The 17,305-nt window shown below is 48.0% G+C and overlaps 2 protein-coding genes across 2 annotated transcripts; one reads left to right on the top strand and one right to left on the bottom strand.

Moving 5' to 3' along the window:
- Nucleotides 1–4,509: 4,509 nt before the first annotated feature.
- Nucleotides 4,510–5,513, top strand: LOC136481497 (uncharacterized). The gene has a single exon (XM_066478837.1). It carries the CDS (start codon nt 4,631–4,633, stop codon nt 5,348–5,350), a length of 720 nt encoding a protein of 239 aa, XP_066334934.1. The 5' UTR covers nt 4,510–4,630; the 3' UTR covers nt 5,351–5,513.
- A 3,091-nt stretch (nt 5,514–8,604) lies between these two features.
- On the bottom strand, nt 8,605–9,927 carry LOC136481496 (alpha carbonic anhydrase 7-like). Its single transcript, XM_066478836.1, has 4 exons — nt 9,762–9,927; nt 9,413–9,633; nt 9,119–9,328; nt 8,605–9,012 (listed from the first exon to the last, which is right to left on the bottom strand). Exons 1-4 carry the CDS (start codon nt 9,826–9,828, stop codon nt 8,686–8,688), a joined length of 825 nt encoding a protein of 274 aa, XP_066334933.1. The 5' UTR covers nt 9,829–9,927; the 3' UTR covers nt 8,605–8,685.
- Between the last annotated feature and the right edge of the window lie 7,378 nt (nt 9,928–17,305).

The following is a 17,305-nucleotide window of genomic DNA, read 5'->3' as shown; positions in this document are numbered from 1 at the left end:
CAGCCCTTTTAGTTCGCGAAAAGTTTTCCCAAAAAGTGCTACGGTATCTATCACATCGAATCTTACGATACGTGCATGGAGCATTAAATGTAGACGAAAAAAAACTAATTGCACAGTTTGGTTGGAAATTACGAGACAAACGTTTTGAACCTAATTAATCCATGATTAAATACTAATTACCAAATAAAAACGAAAGTACTACACTAGCCAACTTTCCAACTTTTCATCAACTAAACACGGGCTCCGTCAGTGCAGCCAGGGACTGAAAGCCTTGCAGGGGAATCGAGCGACGGCCGTAGCAGGTAGCCAGGTAGCCAATCGTGCTCCTGACTGGAACAGAAACATGTGAAGAGGCAGCAGCCAACAGCACTACTACTCCGGTGGGTCCAAGGTGGTCAAAAGACCGGTGCCCTGAAACCGCGGCGAATTCCAGTGTGGCGTGCCTCCGGTCGCTCGAAACGGCTGCGGCACGCCTGCACCCCCACCGCTAGGCGTCAGTACTGCCAGGACCAACCACCCAATGCGTAGTGTAGTGTGCTCTCGCTAATTCTTCGAGAAAACACCATCTTCTAGTCCACCGTCTGTGTGTACACGGATGACCACCATACGGGGTGGACACAGACGGTCAGGCATCACGAGCGAGCGTCTCTTTGTGTGTACACGGATGACCATCATCACGATTTACGAGGGAGGCGTCGTCTCGTCAGAGCTACAGCAAGCGCTGGCAGTTGTGGCCACATGGTTGAGCAGGCGGCGTGGTCCATGTTGTTTTATTTATGGTCACCACGGAATCTGACCGAACGATGTGTATTTCTTTACGGCGACACGTATACGGGATCTGACACGTGGACCCAGCCATGGGGCGCTCACGAGTTGCGTCTGCAGTCTCCGGAGTGCAGACATTGCGTCGTCCTCTCCTGGCCTCCTAGGCGTCGACTTCTCCCGGCCTCTCCTGCCGCGCCGTGAGTGATGGTGCGGCGACGCCGCCGAAAGGTCCTAATATGGCTAGAGAGGGGGTGAATAGCCTATTTAAAAATCTACAAATCAACTAGAGCAATTTGATTAGTATGACAAATAGCGTAATGCAAACTTGCTCTAGCTCTACAAGGGTTGCAAGCCACCTATCCAACAATTCTAGTTGCAATGAATACTTAGGCACACAAACTTGCTATGTAATTACTCACTAAGAGCTCTCAACCTTGCTACTCTAAAGAGCTCAACTAGATGAATGTAAATAATAAAGCAAGCTCTCAATTCTAATTACACTAAAGAGCTTGTATCAACTAGTTTGCAAGAATGTAAATGAGTGAATAGAGTGATTATACCGACGTGTAGGGGATGAACCAATCACAAGATGAATATATAGCCAATCATCAGGAGAATGCCAAAGAAGAGAGACAATCGATTTTCTCCCGAGGTTCACGTGCTTGCCAACACGCTACGTCCCCGTTATGTCGACCAACACTTGGTGGTTCGGCAGCTAAGAGGTGTTTCACAAACCTCGTCCACACGATTGGACACCGCAAGAACCGACCCACAAGTGAGGTAACTCAATGACACGAGCAATTTACTAGAGTTACCTTTCGGCACTCCGCCGGGGAAGGTACAACTCCCCTTACAATCACCGGAGACGGCCACGAACAATCACCAACTCGTGCCGATCCTCCACCGCTGCTCCAACCGTCTAGGTGGTGGCAACCACCAAGAGAAACAAGCAAAATCCGCAGCGCAACACGAATACCAAGTGCCACTAGATGCAATCACTCAAGCAATGCACTTGGATTCTCTCCCAATCTCACAATGATGATGGATCAATGATTGAGATGAGTGGGAGGGCTTTGGCTAAGCTCATAAGGATGCTATGTCAATGAAAATGTGCAAAAGTTATCCTTTGAGCCGGCCATGGGGCTATAAATAGAGCCCCCATCAAATAGAGCCGTTGTACCCCTTCACTGGGCAAAACACGCTCTGACCGGACGCTCCGGTCATACCGACCGGACGCTCCGGTCATACCGACCGGACGCTGGCCCTCAGCATCCGGTCACCCGATGGACGCCACGCGTCACCAGCTCCAAACGCTGTTCGTCAGATTTCAACGGCTACGAAGTTGACCGGACGCTCCGGTAAAACTGACCGGACGCTGAAGCCCCAGCGTCCGGTCGTTTCCAGTAAGCTCCCCGAGGCATGTTTTTTCGACCGGACGCGTCCGGTCCACCTTGACCGGACGCAGACCAGCGTCCGGTGCTCAACCCTAGCGACTGTGCCGTCTGATAGCTCGACCGGACGTAGCCCTTCAGCGTCCGGTCGCTGAGTGACCCAGCGTCCGGTCAGTAGACCGACGCCAGCATCATTTCGACCAACTCCATTTCAACTCTAACTACTTCACCCTTACTCAAATGTGCCAACCACCAAGAATTTTGCATCCGGCGCAATAGAAAATAGACATTTCATTTTCCCAAAAGCGCCGAATCCCGCCTCGCAAGCTCGGCGGGAGGGAGAGAGGGACCCAAACCCATCTCAACCCTGCAAACACCTTGTGCACATGTGTTAGCCTTTTTTCACAAATATTTTTAAGGGTGTTAGCACTCCACTAGATCCTAAATGCATATGCAATGAGTTAGAGCATCTAGTGGCACTTTGATAACCGCATTCCGATACGAGTTTCACTCCTCTTAATAGTACGGCTATCTATCCTAAATGTGATCACACTCACTAAGTGTCTTGATCACTAAAACAAAATGGCTCCTACATTTTATACCTTTGCCTTGAGCCTTTTGTTTTTCTCTTTCTTCTTTTCCAAGTTTAAGCATTTGATCATCACCATGCTATCACCATTGTCATGATCTTCGTCATTGCTTCATCACTTGGAGTAGTGCTACCTATCTCATAATCACTTTGATAAACTAGGTTAGCACTTAGGGTTTCATCAATTAATCAAAACCAAACTAGAGCTTTCAGCCGCGCCAAGATCGGTGGTGCGGCAGACCCTGCCACGTCACCGGTCAGCGCTCCGGTCGTCGCCACGTCGTCCCTCTCACCGCGCCACCATGCATGATGCGCTACAGGCATTTCGCCGCGTCAGGGAAATAGTCGCGGCCAAAAGTGTTAGTTTTGAAAAAAAAATTAAACAGTGTTAGATTTAAAATTAATTTAACAAAATGTTAAAAATAAAAAAATGAATATGGAAGACATACAGTACATTTATTTGGTGTCACGGCATGGATGGAGCCAATCATTATCGCCATTGGCCCGGATGTGGCAGCATGCATCTAGACCGAAATATAGATCCATCGGAGTAAAACATACTCCGTCCATTCTAATTTATTGTTCGTTTTAACTTTTTAGGTACACAACTTTTATTATACATATGTAGACATATCGTATATATCTGAGTACATAACAAAAGCTATATACCTAGAAAAACCAAAACGATCTATAATTTGTGACTGAGGATGTATTAGAAAAGTTCAACTAAAGCTAGCTAGACTTATTAAGTATGGAAAATTTCTTGTCGTTCTTTCATAAAAAAAGTTAGCTAGGTTTAATAACACACTTTTTATCATTTCTTTTTCAAAAATGAAATTATATTCTCAAGATATAAATTTATATATATATATATAGAGAGAGAGAGAGAAGATGGCAACAACCTTTGATATATACTTTATAGAGAGAAAAGAAATTATATCCTCAAAGAGTTTAGCAATATTTTTTATATAGAATTCTCAACCAAATCATAAATCAACATTAGCCTTAGAGATATATACTTTATAGCAGATAACGAGGCTTTAATTTTCTTTTGCATGTGTTCTCGCGAACTCTTCGAGATAATGCTTCATCCATTGGGGGCCATTGGCCTATAGTCACCAATATCTAAACCAAAACAAAACCATATTTGGTTTGAGAAAATAATTAACATCAATGTTTAACAAACATTCGTTGCACATGACTCAACCACGGAATACTTCGCCGCCAAACTCCAGATACCAGTCAACATGCACGTGCGTTGCAACAAACGAAACATACTACTTGCAATCATCTGTTCTAATAACTTGGAATCGGACTATGTATTATGGTTGGACATGTAGGTTGTGAGTTTAATTCATGAACAGGACAGTAAACTAAAGAAGGATTTTTATCTCTAATTCATTACGTACTACTAGTCTTAGTAAAAGCACTAGGAGTTTTATTATGGGGGAGTGGAGGTTTGGACGGACAGAAGAGAGCATGATCGATCGAGAGACGAAGAATGAAATTTTCGAGTCATGACGTACATAGGTAGGCTTACGGTAAGTGTGGTGTGATGCAAGCAAATGTTTTGTGGCTCCAAACTATAAGTTGTTCGGCTGATGGTTTTACCGCACAGCAAGGTCAAAGGTGAGAAGTGAGCGTCCGCGCCATTGTTTATTTGTTTTATTGGGAAAAAAAAAGGTTGGAGACCCAGGAGTACTCGTTTATAGACCAGGCCCACGGAACGGAGCAAGGAGAAAAATTGGCAGCCGCCCCAATCACATCAATCTCAACGAGTCAACCAAAGAACTCCTTAAAACCCCCACGCGCACGCCGGAGACGGAGAGATTTCCTCTCTTTCCAATCTCGTGTCCGCCTCTCTTTCCCTCGCTCCCTTGCTCTCATGGCCGCCGCCTCGCGCGTCGGCGACCCGGCGGAGTCCACGCGCCTGCGCATCGGCGACGAGATCGCGTGGTCCGAGATCAGCGGCGTGTACGACCGCGACGACTCCCTCAAGGAGAACACCAACCCCAAGTGCCTCCTCAAGAACCACCCCGGCGCTAACAACGGCGCCTCGCAGCGGTTCTCGGGCAACCTCAAGCCGACGGCGGCGCCCATCATCGGCCTCTCGGGGAAGCTCGGCCAGGGCGGTGGGCGGGGGCGGCACCACCCGCCCCCGCCGGCCATCTTCCCCAAGAAGGCCAAGACGGGGGGCGGCGGGCGCGCGCCCAGGGCCGCCGTCCCGGAGCCCGGCTCGCCCAAGGTGTCCTGCATCGGGAAGGTGCTCTCCGACCGCGAGCGCGCGCGCCTCGGCCGCCCGCCGAGGCCGCGCGGGGGCGGGGGCGGGGGCGGGTGCTGCGGCGGGCTTGCGTTCTTGATGCGGCGGAACAGGTCCAGGAACAGCGTCGAGTGCGTCGACCAGTCCCCGCCGCTGCCGCCCGTGGTTGAGACGGCCAGGCGGAGGGAGACGAAGGAGGTGGAGGCTGCGTCGGCGGCGGAGGTGGCGGCTGCGGCGGCGCCGGGGCTGGGTGGGATGCGGCGGTTCGCGTCCGGGAGGCGGGCCGCGGAGTGGGCGGCCGAGATGGACGGCGACGGACGCGTGGCGACATCTGGGCCGTTGTAGCGCGTGCAGGCGCAGGGACAGGTAGGCAGGCCGCCCGTGTAGGCTTGGGTAGTTGGGCCGTGGCTTTCGGTTTGGTTGTTGCTGTGCTTTAGTAGACGTGTAGTTGAGCTGTGTACATAGTTCTTCTTGAAATTGGATTTGAAATTGAGATTTGGTTTGGCAAGTTTTGGTTGATCTGTTTTTATTTTCTGAGTTTGGATACATGTTGGTCGCTATTTTGTACTTAAATGATTGTCAGAATTTTTCAGTTTTGGATAATTTTGCAGATAACTTTGCTGTCTCACATAAAGAAGAAGAAACAAAGTTAAATGGCACCCCTTTTTTATCGGATAGCATAATTGTCCACGGACTACAATTAAGAACCAACAATCCATGCAAAAAAAGGGCTAAAATAACACCTTGTTTTTTCGATAATGATACGCCGCGTTGGTCATCTGAATGCCGCTGCGGGCACGATGACCTGCCTGCCGCCGCCCTCACCTGCCCTCTGCGTCATCGCGCCCGCCCTTGCCTGCCCTATGCGCGCCATTGTCCAGCTCCGTGCGGCTCGTGTGGTGTTGCCTTTTGCGTGCCGTTGAGATTTGCGTTGTTGACGAGCTCCACGCACCTCCAACAAGCTCTACGTGCCGATGAGCCTCCGTTCGCCCAAGCAGAAGGAGATGTTGCTCTAAAATGCCTATGTTGCAAGCCTATGTTTTGAATGTTTCAAGTGTTTCGAGCGTATGCTGCAGGTGATTTAGGTGCATGTTGCAAGTGTTGTGTTGCATGGAGATATTGCTCTGAAAGCCTATGTTGTAAGCCTTTGTTTCAAGTGTTTCAAGTGTTTTGAGAGCATGTTGCAGGTGCTTTAGGCGCATGTTGCAGCCTTGTAGGTGTTGTGTTTACGGATGTTGCAACAACGATTATACATGTTTCAACAGTAATCTAGGCATGTTTCAGTAGTACATTACCGATGTTGCAGCAAAGATATTGTATACATGTTTCAATAGTAATCCAGGCATGTTTCATTAGTACATCACCGATGTTGCAGCGGTGGGCCCCAAGGGAGTCCCTACGGAAGCCAACATCCTCTACATGCCGCCACTGTTGTCCTTCCCCTCCCATCTCTGCGCCATCGTCACGTCCCATCCTGCCCTCTGCGCGTCGTCGCCTAGCTCCGTGCGGCGGCGCCTTCTACATGCTACAGAGCTACGCTTCGCAGGCGAGCTCCACTTTGCTGCCGAGATCGTCCGCGCCCGGACGCTTTGTCCCGAAACGCACGTGCTCTTGTCATCTTGTCATCTGTGCACTGCTGCCGCGTGCCCACCCATCATCTGCGTTGTCGCCGACCCAAGGGAAAACACAGCAGCCGCAGGGCTTCCAGAGCGGGCGTCCGTCCGGATGCTACTTGCTTTTTTTTTTTTGAATCGGATAGCATATTTGTCGAGAGGCCACAAGAAGCAACAATCTTACCATAGGATACGTTTTGTTGGTGGTAATTGATTGAAGGATTCCTAATGGCTTTATCTGCCCAAGAAAAGCTAAAGTGGCAGCGTGTCTTAGGGCTTGACTAGGCATGTACACATAGCGGACTTTAGTAACAACGTGCCTTAGGGCTTGACCAAGGTAAGCATATATACATAATGAACATTTCAGTTACGACCACGATGAATATGTTGCATTCTACTTTTGTTAAAATTGGCATAGACACAGATAGAGTGGTTAATAATCTCACAAAAAAGCAAGGTAAACTTTGATTCCTAGCTCTTGCTTGTTCTCTTGTGAGTCTTGGACACATTCTAGATTGCTCTGGAAAAGCTAAAAGGTGGAGTCCATCTAGACAAGGAAGGTGGTGAGCCATTCATTCTCCCAGCCTGTTCGCTTGTTGGTTTCAGTCAGGGCTTATCAGCCAGCCAACAGTGCTTTCCTCTCACAACAAACCAGCACCGGCCAGGCTTATCAGTCCAGAAACCAACCAGCGAACAGACTCTTCCATCCCAGGCAATGTTTAACACTATGTGATGTGAACAACTAGTTCAGTATTTTAGCTTTTCTGCCTCTCTGAGTTAGAAGGGTTCTACTTTTCCAGTACCACAACACTCCCTCTAGTAATAGTTTCGTTATTTTGTTAGACCAAGCACTTGGTGCTCCTATAGACCACTTTGACACTTCGCGAAGACACTAGTTGAGTCTATTTGGCATTCAGTGAAGATATGGAGCTTGGGACTACCATACACGTTGGAGCAATTGGGCTGCTCTTAGATCTAGAGCGGTTTCATCTTCATGGATCTTCTTTTGATAAGTCATACCTCTCATGCAACATCTTGTCTACGAAGGAAAGGTGTATGGGGAAGGCTTTCTCCTAGAAAGAGGCCGGGTTTCTCCCAAAGAAGCTCGAAGGAAGAACATAGGACGAAGGGCTGGACATGCATGGCGTACCTTTGTTGGACTACAAGAGCACATATGGCGGAATCTATCCGTTGCTACTTTTCAGTAGTGACCACATGTGGATTCTTTCGACATCGGGGTCTGGTGGTCCCTTCTCTCCGATGACAATGGAGATGTAGGTGGCTTTGGTGTTTCCATGGTGAGATTAGCGAGGTAGTGACACCGATTTTGGTTTGGAATAACATCCTCCGGGCTCTTGTGCACCTTAATATTTGACGACGCTCCTTCCAGTGACACCGATAGCCTTAGCTTGTCAGGCAAAAGTTCTGCAGATCTAAAGTTTTAGTTTTTGCTAGCCTATTCATAGAGTCTACCATTGTTCAATGCCAAACGGAAGTAACGATTTCTCACTTCTTCGTTCAATTCCTGCAACAAGTTTCAAGAGCTTCTACCGTCTGTAGTTGGTAGTACTGGAAAATAAGCATTCGTTATTTGGGGTGGGAGCCCAGCCAATTCTCTTCTAGCAGTTTCAAGATCTTGTTATGAGCGGCGAGTGGCTTCTTTGGTCATCAATGGTAGGGAAAATTTGTATGTACTACCTCTACGGTGTGTTTTTCAATCTCCAGCGAGCAACATGTTTTTTAAGGAAGAAGAAGATGTGACCTCAAAGGGCCTCTTTGTACTTTTCTTTTTTATTGGTCATTGTTTGCCAAAGTATCTTGTTTTACTTATGATAGATATCACATTTGAGATACTTTTCAGTGTCTCTATTTTTTTTAAAAAAAATATTCAAATTACAAACTGAGAGGTAGACTAGACATACATTGACGTGTTACAAATTAATTAAACCTATTCAACACTACTGTCACAAATATTACACCAATGTATAGGCAATGAGCAACCATGCACATATATATATATATATCTACTTCACATCATGAACGATGGATCGAGTTTGTTACATCACATTACATCTGGAAGGAGATGGTGCTGTTGGGCGGGTTGTAGAACTGGACTTTCCTGCCGTTGAGCGGCTGCGTGGGGCGGTTGTCGTTCCCCGGTAGCGGCGCCTTGAGCAGCTCCAGCTGCTCCTTGCTGATCTGCCTCACCTTCCCCAGGACGCTCCAGACGACGTTCTCGGTGCAGGGCGGCACGGTGAGGGAGCCCGTGTACCGGAAGTAGCTGCCGGTGCGCTTCTGCATCGAGCGCAGGTGGATGAGCCCCACCTCCACGTGCGACTCCTCCTCGCCGAAGTGGCACTGGTCGTTGGCCATCTCGACAAACTGCCGCTTCAGCTGCATTTGCAGATGCGTGATCATTGATCAATCAATGTTCATGTTCGTCATCGATGGAGGTGCAATTCATGTGTGTGTATCCTAGACTAGATTAATTCCTCGCTACCTGGTAGTAGAAAGAGTCAGGGGTGCCGAGCTGGTAGAGGATGCCGATGACGGCGAGAGCGCCGTCGGCGCTCTTGTGGACGAGGTGGAGCTCCAGCGGGAACCTCTGGCCGTTGATGGTGTGGTCGGACGGCGAGTGCCAGTGCATCTTGTCGAAGTTGTACACCTTGCCGTTCACGGTTATCGTCCCAACTTTGCCCCCAAACTCCAGCTGCATGCATTCATGAATGCGGCAAGCTAGTAGGATCGATCAAATCCAAACCATCCATCAGAGAAGAACATCGTCCATGCATACCGTGATGTCGTGGCCGTCGTTGATGAGCGTGGCGCTGACGGCGCTGTAGGTGCGGTTGAGGGAGTCGAGGTGGGCGTTGGGGACGGCCTGCTTGGTGACGATGTCGATCGGGGACTGCTGCTTCCCCTGCCCGCACGCCTTGTACGCCGGGCTCAGCTTCCCCCAGTTCTCCGGCCCGTCGGGGCTCCCCGCCCTGTAACTGAACAACGTCGCGCCGCCATCTGTACGTCGTTCATGCCACCATGCATTCGATCATGCCGGTGTCAGCATGCAATAATGCAGTTGTACTCCGGCCGGCCGGCGGCGACGCATATGCATGCACATGCACTGCAGGTGCGTACGTACGTACCCGAGAGAGCGACGGCGAGGGAGGACGCGGCGACGAGGAGGCCGATGAGCGCTCGGGAGGACACCATTGCCGGCACCCACGGATGAGCTATAGCACTGGTAGATGATGTGTGTCCGTTGTCGAAACCTGCTGCTAGCTTCTTTCAAGGAGGACAGAGACGACCGGGCGGCCTGGATTTCCGTCGTGCGTGTATATATACACACACACAAGCGAGGTGGACGGATTTGAATTGCAGCGGAAAAGAGGCGAGTTCGAGCGGACAGGAGTCGCTACTCGCTAGAGGGGCACCGTTTTTCGTGGTGGAAAACTCCTTGTTGAAGCATGCCAAGTTTAGCTCCTTTTTTTTTCACGGAGTACAGAACGAGGAAGAAGAGTGCAGCATGAGATCGATGCAGAAATTCAGCTCTGCCCCACGATTTGTTGTGGGCTCAACTGATGACTTGCATGGATGTGACAGGGGAACCGAAACAGTTTACCATCTAAGGCCCAAACAGCCGCGATATGATAGGCCCATCTATCTCTGTGCACGGCCCAAAGTAGGATAATTCAGCAGGCAAGGGGAGGGCTTCTACCTTTTTGGGGTGGAAGTGGAGACAATGTGGTGGTCACTGGCGAAGGAGACCCACGGGCCACGGCAACAATTGGCCTAGCGGCGATACATCAGGAGTCTCTGGCACGGGTTTAAGTTTTTTTTTTTGTTAAACTGGTTGGTAAACTTGGTCTCGAGTTCAAATCCTCACTGCCACAAACTCGCTACCACAATTTTGCTGCCACTAGAAGGTGCAGTGTCTTATGATACATCATACATCACCCGTCGACCAGAATACCAGATTGTTCTTTATTTAGGGACCGAAAGGTTTGAAACCCGGCCTGCCTGAAAACGAACAAAGCATACGAGTTCAAGCAGGGCACGGAACGAAAATATATATATGGATCCAAACAGAATGCACCATATTGCGTAGGTAAAAAGTCCTTATCCAGAAGGAAAAACTGAGTAATCAGGCGTGCTAAGAAGACGACACGACGACGACGATGTTCACGAATTTGAGATTCCCCTAGTAGCTAGCTAACCCCATCTATCGATCTCCATCCCTTTTGCTCGCTGATGAAAGAGTAATTAATTAATGAGTTGTGCTTGGCTACCTAAGCCAACACTCTCACAATGGCTCAAAAAATGTGAAATATTCATCCGTAACAAAGTGTCGTTGTGACTTTACAACCCCAGCGACCGAGCCTCCTCGTGGTGACGACGAAATCAGTGGGCCACGATGGCAACAAGAAAATAAAATCTGCCTTTACAAATATGTGTTTTCCTACCATGCACCATTAAATGTGCATGGAGGTATAGATTCACAGCAGTTATTGTTTCTCTTTTGTTTTTTTTATGAAAATTGTTTCTCTTTTGTTATGCACACATTTCCATGTAGTTGAGGAAAAGACAATAGTCGGCGCAGAGACCGGATCTGGTGGTAGCCGGAAGGAGAAGGCATCAACCATCATACAGACATAACAGGAGGTGACAACTAGAATGCAGGATCTGTAGCAGCGAGGAAAGAGAATAAAAGGGACAACACATAAATACCATTGCAGCTTTGGGCACTGTTGTAGCGACCTGAGGATCAGCCGAGACCGCAAATTTTGGCGTGTTCGCTGATTTATTGTGAAAGAAAAACACTTTATCATGACTGATAAGTCAGGCTTTAAGCGAACAGGGCCACTATGTATTTTTTTTTCATCCCATGATAGCCATTGTTTTACAGGATTGGTCAACAATGTTAAACTCTCTGTGTCATAATGCTTCTAGAGCTATTGTGAGAGAGTTTATAGCTGCAGCTATCTTTTCATAATAGTTTTGTACCGGTGTCTGTCTTTGATAGAAGTTGAAGCCGGAACAATTTCGATCCATTCACTAAAACAAACTCAGTATCTTTTACCGGGACCGAGCCGTAGCTCAGTTGGTGAGCGCTCCAGTTGCGGAGGCCATAGGTCGCGTGTTCGAGCCTTGGATGGTCTCGGTGATCTCAAGAAGGACGCGGTTGCTATCTGTGTGTAGTTGTAGATCTAGTAGTGCACAAGTGGTGTGTGTGGTGGTGTGCGTGCATAGCGTGAGTGTGTATCTGTGCATGAACAGATTCTGCAGCTGTACTTAGATAAGAGGTTTCAAAAAAAAAAACTCAGTACCTTTACCAATATACTTGTCCAGTCTAGGCTCCTCCTCCCTGTATTGACAGGCAAGAATGGGCCATTTCGGCAGTTGGGCCTAGATTGACGGATCCATGCAGATAAGTACAGTCACAGTCCACCCCACCCCACTGTACTACAGTCGTCGTCGTGTCGAGGCACGCACGCGCGCGTGCGCCTGCACGAGATATGGCGGTGGCCGCCCAGAGCCACAGGCGAGCGGCCGCCGTATGGGCGCGAGCGCGTACGTCCTCCGGCGTCGGCCGGTCTCGACGGTGACGTCCACGAGCCACGGTGGTGCCGCCCCACTAGCGCGGCGGCGCGCCCACTCGTGAGCCGCGCCACGCACGCACGCACGCCGGCTCGATCGCTCACCCGGCCGGTCCGGCCCCACAAAAGTGGTGTCTCCGTGCGTGTGAAGGATCAAAACCAAGAACGAAGGGGTCTGCGAGATCCACACGGTTAAAAAAGCGTTCAACGGGCAGGGAAGAATAAGAGCAGCCGTCGTCAGTGGTTGCAACGTCTATATACACTAGCTAGGTAGCTAGTCTATTGCTTTTAGCACGCCTCATCACTACCAAGGGGTGCTAGGATCCGGTGATCGACTAAAATTTAGAAGGTATGATATGAGGGTGTCGTATGAGGATATTTGGATATAAAAAAACAAATTACATAATTCGTCAGTACTCCACGAGACAAATTTATAAAGCTTAATTACTCCGTCATTAGCACATATTTACTGTAGCACTACATTGTCAAATCATGAATTAGTTAGGCTTAAAAGATTCGTCTCGCAAATTAGTCGCACGCTGTGCAGTTAGTTTTGTAATTAGTCGATATTTAATACTCCATGCATGTATCGAACATTCGATTAGACAACGACAAGTTTAGAAAGAAAAACCAAACACCCCCTAAGTCTTCTTTGCGTTTTGCCCAACCATGCATTAGCTAGTAAGTGCAGGCTTCCTTTAATTTGCAAGGCGAAAAGTTATATTACCGCAATATATTTTTTTTAGAAAATAGAATTGTTTTTTTTTTTGCCTCGCAATCGCATACAGTCAAGTTTTTACAATTTATTTATCTAATGAGCTGAAAAAAGAGAGAATGGATACAAAATAAAAAAAATCATAAGGCAAGTCTATGATTGCTTATAGCTTCTCCATCCATTAGGAATTGATCGAAATATCATTCTGTATGAGCTCCAAATAATCGCCAAATTTACGCCAATTAACTCCATGCCGACCTACAACAACAGATTATTTGGACTTGGTTCAACCATTTTCTTCCGTCCTAAAAAGAATGCAATTCTAATTAAACAAAGTCAAAATTTTTAAGGTCAATTCAGTTTTCATAGATTAGAAAACGGTATCAACATTTATATCTAGTTTACTATAAAAATACATTCCATGACCAATCGAATGCCATCAACTTTTAAAAAAAAAATTGACTAAATTTAAATTATTTGATTCGTCGAACAACAAGAACCATCTTTTTTTTTCTTTTAGGAAAGAGTACTTATTTCTTAGCTCATTGTATTATAATTACCTATCTAATAACAGAGCTTATTCGTGAATCTCGCTCGGCTTAGAAAAGGCTTGAATAAGTCTTCTATCTAGTAGGTAGTAATAATTCGAGTGGTGACCAGGTTCAGTCCATCGTGATAACGAAGTCCATCCGTATATCATAATAATAATAAAAGTATGTTGCCGCTGCTGCTGCTGCACAAAGTGCTTGCCATAGTGTGCGCACTAGAGAGCGTATAAACAAAGAAAAGTGATGGAAAGAAATGACAAAAAGGCGATCTCGGATCCATAGTGGGGCTTATACATTACAGAATGTCGTCCGAAAGGTCACTTTCCATCCTTGGAGATAGCTAGATAGATGGACCATGACGCGCTTTCCCATATCTTCTCCTGCTTACGTCGCGCCAACGGAAGAACATGCATGCATGCAGCTCATCGAAAACCCTCAAACATGCATTCTAAAAGGCACAAAATTCAATGACATGCGGCTTTGGACAAAATCCTTTACATATATTTTTGGAGCAATTTCCCTTAGTTTAGCAGCTGTCATCTGTGCATCTCATTTCGTATCTTGCTGGTGGAACCTTTTTCCACTTAGAGATATATAAGAGTTAAGAGATCAATGCAAGTTTTCATGCTGGGGCTAGGAGCTATACTTGAGACACTACTATAAAAAAAACTTAACCGAGGCGTTTGGAAAAAGGCCTCCGAGGCGATTGGGCCAGTTGTCCGCCTCGGTTATTCGTGGTAGGGTAGCCGACCCAGCAACCCCCTCGGTTAAGCATTAACCGAGACGGGCAATGTAACAGAACCGCCTCGGTTACTCGATTAACGGAGGCGGTCCAAAATTCTGGCCTAGCCCGCTACTGTTTCTAGGCCCAATATCTAGAGCTGAGTATATATAATGGGATGAAAACCCTAACTGTGACCACTCCCTCTAAGGCGCCGCTCTGTTTCCCTCCAAGGCACAGCTCTCCTCTTTCTCCAAGGCAGCAGCGTAGGCCTACCCCTTCCCTCCACTCTCCCCTCTCTCACGCATCTCTCGATCCTCTCCCTCACTGTTGACGGTCACTAACATCAATTATAAACCGTCAACATAACCTGCATTTATACTTAATTCCATCACCAAACATAGGTATAGGGGTTTAAACTAATAATTTACACGAGTTTTGGTGAATCTGTGTTTTCAGCAGGGTTTATCCAGAAAACCGTCAAGGGGACCTATTCGTCAAACGAAATTATGGAATTCCACTGTGAAACCGATGCGGGAAGACTCTAGAGCACTCTAGAAGGCAAATCACCAAAACAGAGACCGAGGCGCTGCCAGGTGGGGCCAGGCGGCCCCACCTACATGCCGAGCGGCCCCTGGGCCCACCTGTCAGCCTCCGCATCGCAATGTCGGTTTTCCACTGCCTCCTAGGTTGCATCTACGCCGCCCTTTAAGTTGGTTTAATCCAAGGGCTCACGTTCGACGCTCTGGCCTATATAAACAGCCCTGTACCCCTCTCCCTGGATCCATCCTGAAACCATAATTCATATTCTCCTCGTCAAGATCAGAGCCAGCTATCAAGAGAAGATTAGTCCTCTATAGGATCTAGTCTTATAAATAGAAATAGTGAGATGGAGATTGAGGGAAGAGTATGGAGGAGGTGCTGACCTATCGATGCTCTCTCTACGGCTTGTACCTTGGCGGATCCAAGTTATATCTGAGCTTGCCTCTGAGATTTCTCTGGTAATCAACTTCTGATTCAAGTAAGCATCTTGTTTATATTGTTCATCAGGTTTGCGACTCTTTTGAGTGCTTTATTCTCTACATAGGGGAGTAAAGTATTAATCGTAAGTGTAAGGGTGGTGCTTAGACTTAGTTTAATCGTGGATGCACCCTGCATTTTGGAAGGTGGTAGATCGCGTGAGTGACATAAGTTCTATATAGCATGTACTATATAGCTTCGTTGATCCTTTGTAGTCCACCTCCCGTCTGTAGGCACACGTAGGACGCGATTGCGAAGGAAGGCATCCTCTGCTGGTGTGTTTCCCTAGTAAAGTCCCTAGTTGGATAGTAGAAGACATAAGTTTACCCAAGTCAGAACTAGAGAACTTTAGTTATCCTCTCTACGTTCCTATTTATCATTAGCCTTGTTGCTACTCCTAGTTAACTTAAACCTTAACCTAGTCGCTACCTCTTGTTAAGTTAGACCGTAGTTAGTCTCACACTTTTTCCTATGGATACGATACTTGGAATACTTCTGGGTGAAAGCTACAGCGGTATTCGTGCGCTTGCGGATTTATCTGTGTGCGTTAAATATACCAACACTCACCTTTCTCACTCTCTCCCTTCGTCACCTCTATCAGCTGCGGTGTTGGAGGGACCGACCTCGCAGGCACGAGCACGACGCGGCCTCCCGATGCAGCGGCGCAGCCTCATGGGCTCCCAGCGTGGCACGGCCTCCCAGTGCAGCGGCGTGGCCTTACGGGCTCCCGACGCGGCGCGGCGTGGCCTCACCCCTCCTCCTTGACCCTACTCCGTGACTAGCATCCCTCCTCCATGGTGGAGCGGCCGGATCTGGCTGCCCGTGCTTGCTGGCGATGGATGTAGTTGTGGAGGCGCAGATCCGATGGTGATGCCCCTCCCCAACCTGAGCAGGCTAAGGTGCCGCTCCTCCCCAAGCAATGGTTCTTCCCCACTCTCAACGGCGGATCCCTCCTCCCCCACGCATTGGATCTAGTTGTGGAGACACGGATCTGGAGGTGGTTCGACCGGATCTGATGGCAAAGGCGTGGCGCAGGGCTCGGCCCTTCTCCGACGGTGGCGACACGGACACGGCGGCAGCGGGCTCGGTGGACCTCGGGAGTGGGCTCGGTGGGTGAAAGGTCCTAATATGGCTAGAGGGGGGTGAATAGCCTATTTAAAAATCTACAAATCAACTAGAGCAATTTGATTAGTATGACAAATAGCGAAAATCAAACTTGCTCTAGCTCTACAAGGGTTGCAAGCCACCTATCCAATAATTCTAGTTGCAATGATTCCTAGGCACACAACTTGCAAAGTTACTACTCACTGAGAGCTCTCAATCGTGCTACTCTAAAGAGCTCCACTAGATGAACTTAAAATAACAAAGCAAGCTCTCAATTCTAATTACACTAAAGAGCTTGCCACAACTAGTTTGCAAGAATATAAATGAGTGAGTAGGGTGATTATACCACCGTGTAGAGGAGTGAACCAATCACAAGGTGAATATTAAATCAATCATCGGGAGAATACCAAATGTCAAGAGACAACCAATTTTCTCCCGAGGTTCACGTGCTTGCCAACACGCTACGTCCCCGTTGTGTCAACCAACACTTGGTGGTTCGGCGGCTAAGAGGTGTTGCACAAACCTCGTCCACACGATTGGACACCACAAGAACCTATCCACAAGTGAGGTAACTCAATGACACGAGCAATCTACTAGAGTTACCTTTCGGCGCTCTGCCGAGGAAGGTACAAATCCCCTCACAATCACCAGAGATGGCCACGAACAATCACCCACTCGTGCCAATCCTCCACCGCTGCACCAAGCCGTCTAGGTGGTGGCAACCACCAAGAGCAACAAGTGAAACCCACAGCAAAACATGAATACCAAGTGCCTCTAGATGCAATCACTCAAGCAATGCACTTGGATTCTCTCCCAATCTCACAAAGATGATGGATCAATGATGGAGATGAGTGGGAGGGCTTTGGCTAAGCTCACAAGATTGCTATGTCAATGAAAATGTGCAAGAGAGTGAGCTTGAGCCGGCCATGGGGCTTAAATAGAAGCCCCCATGAAATAGAGCCGTTGGGCTCCTTACTGCACTGAA

This window comes from Miscanthus floridulus, chromosome 9 (genome assembly GCF_019320115.1).
Source record: "Miscanthus floridulus cultivar M001 chromosome 9, ASM1932011v1, whole genome shotgun sequence".
NCBI classification, from domain to species: domain Eukaryota; kingdom Viridiplantae; phylum Streptophyta; class Magnoliopsida; order Poales; family Poaceae; genus Miscanthus; species Miscanthus floridulus.
The sequence above is the reverse complement of the archived record's forward strand: the minus strand, read 5'-3'. Positions and strand labels throughout refer to the sequence as shown.

Excerpts from the sequence above, each read along its gene's own strand:
- LOC136481497 (XM_066478837.1), top strand. The coding sequence starts at position 4,631 with ATGGCCGCCGCCTCGCGCGTCGGCGACCCGGCGGAGTCCACGCGCCTG.
- LOC136481496 (XM_066478836.1), bottom strand. The coding sequence starts at position 9,828 with ATGGTGTCCTCCCGAGCGCTCATCGGCCTCCTCGTCGCCGCGTCCTCC. Across the intron at positions 9,634-9,761 it reads CCTCGCCGTCGCTCTCTCGG|ATGGCGGCGCGACGTTGTTC; the intron begins GTACGTACGTAC and ends AACGACGTACAG. Across the intron at positions 9,013-9,118 it reads CTGACTCTTTCTACTACCAG|CTGAAGCGGCAGTTTGTCGA; the intron begins GTAGCGAGGAAT and ends CTGCAAATGCAG.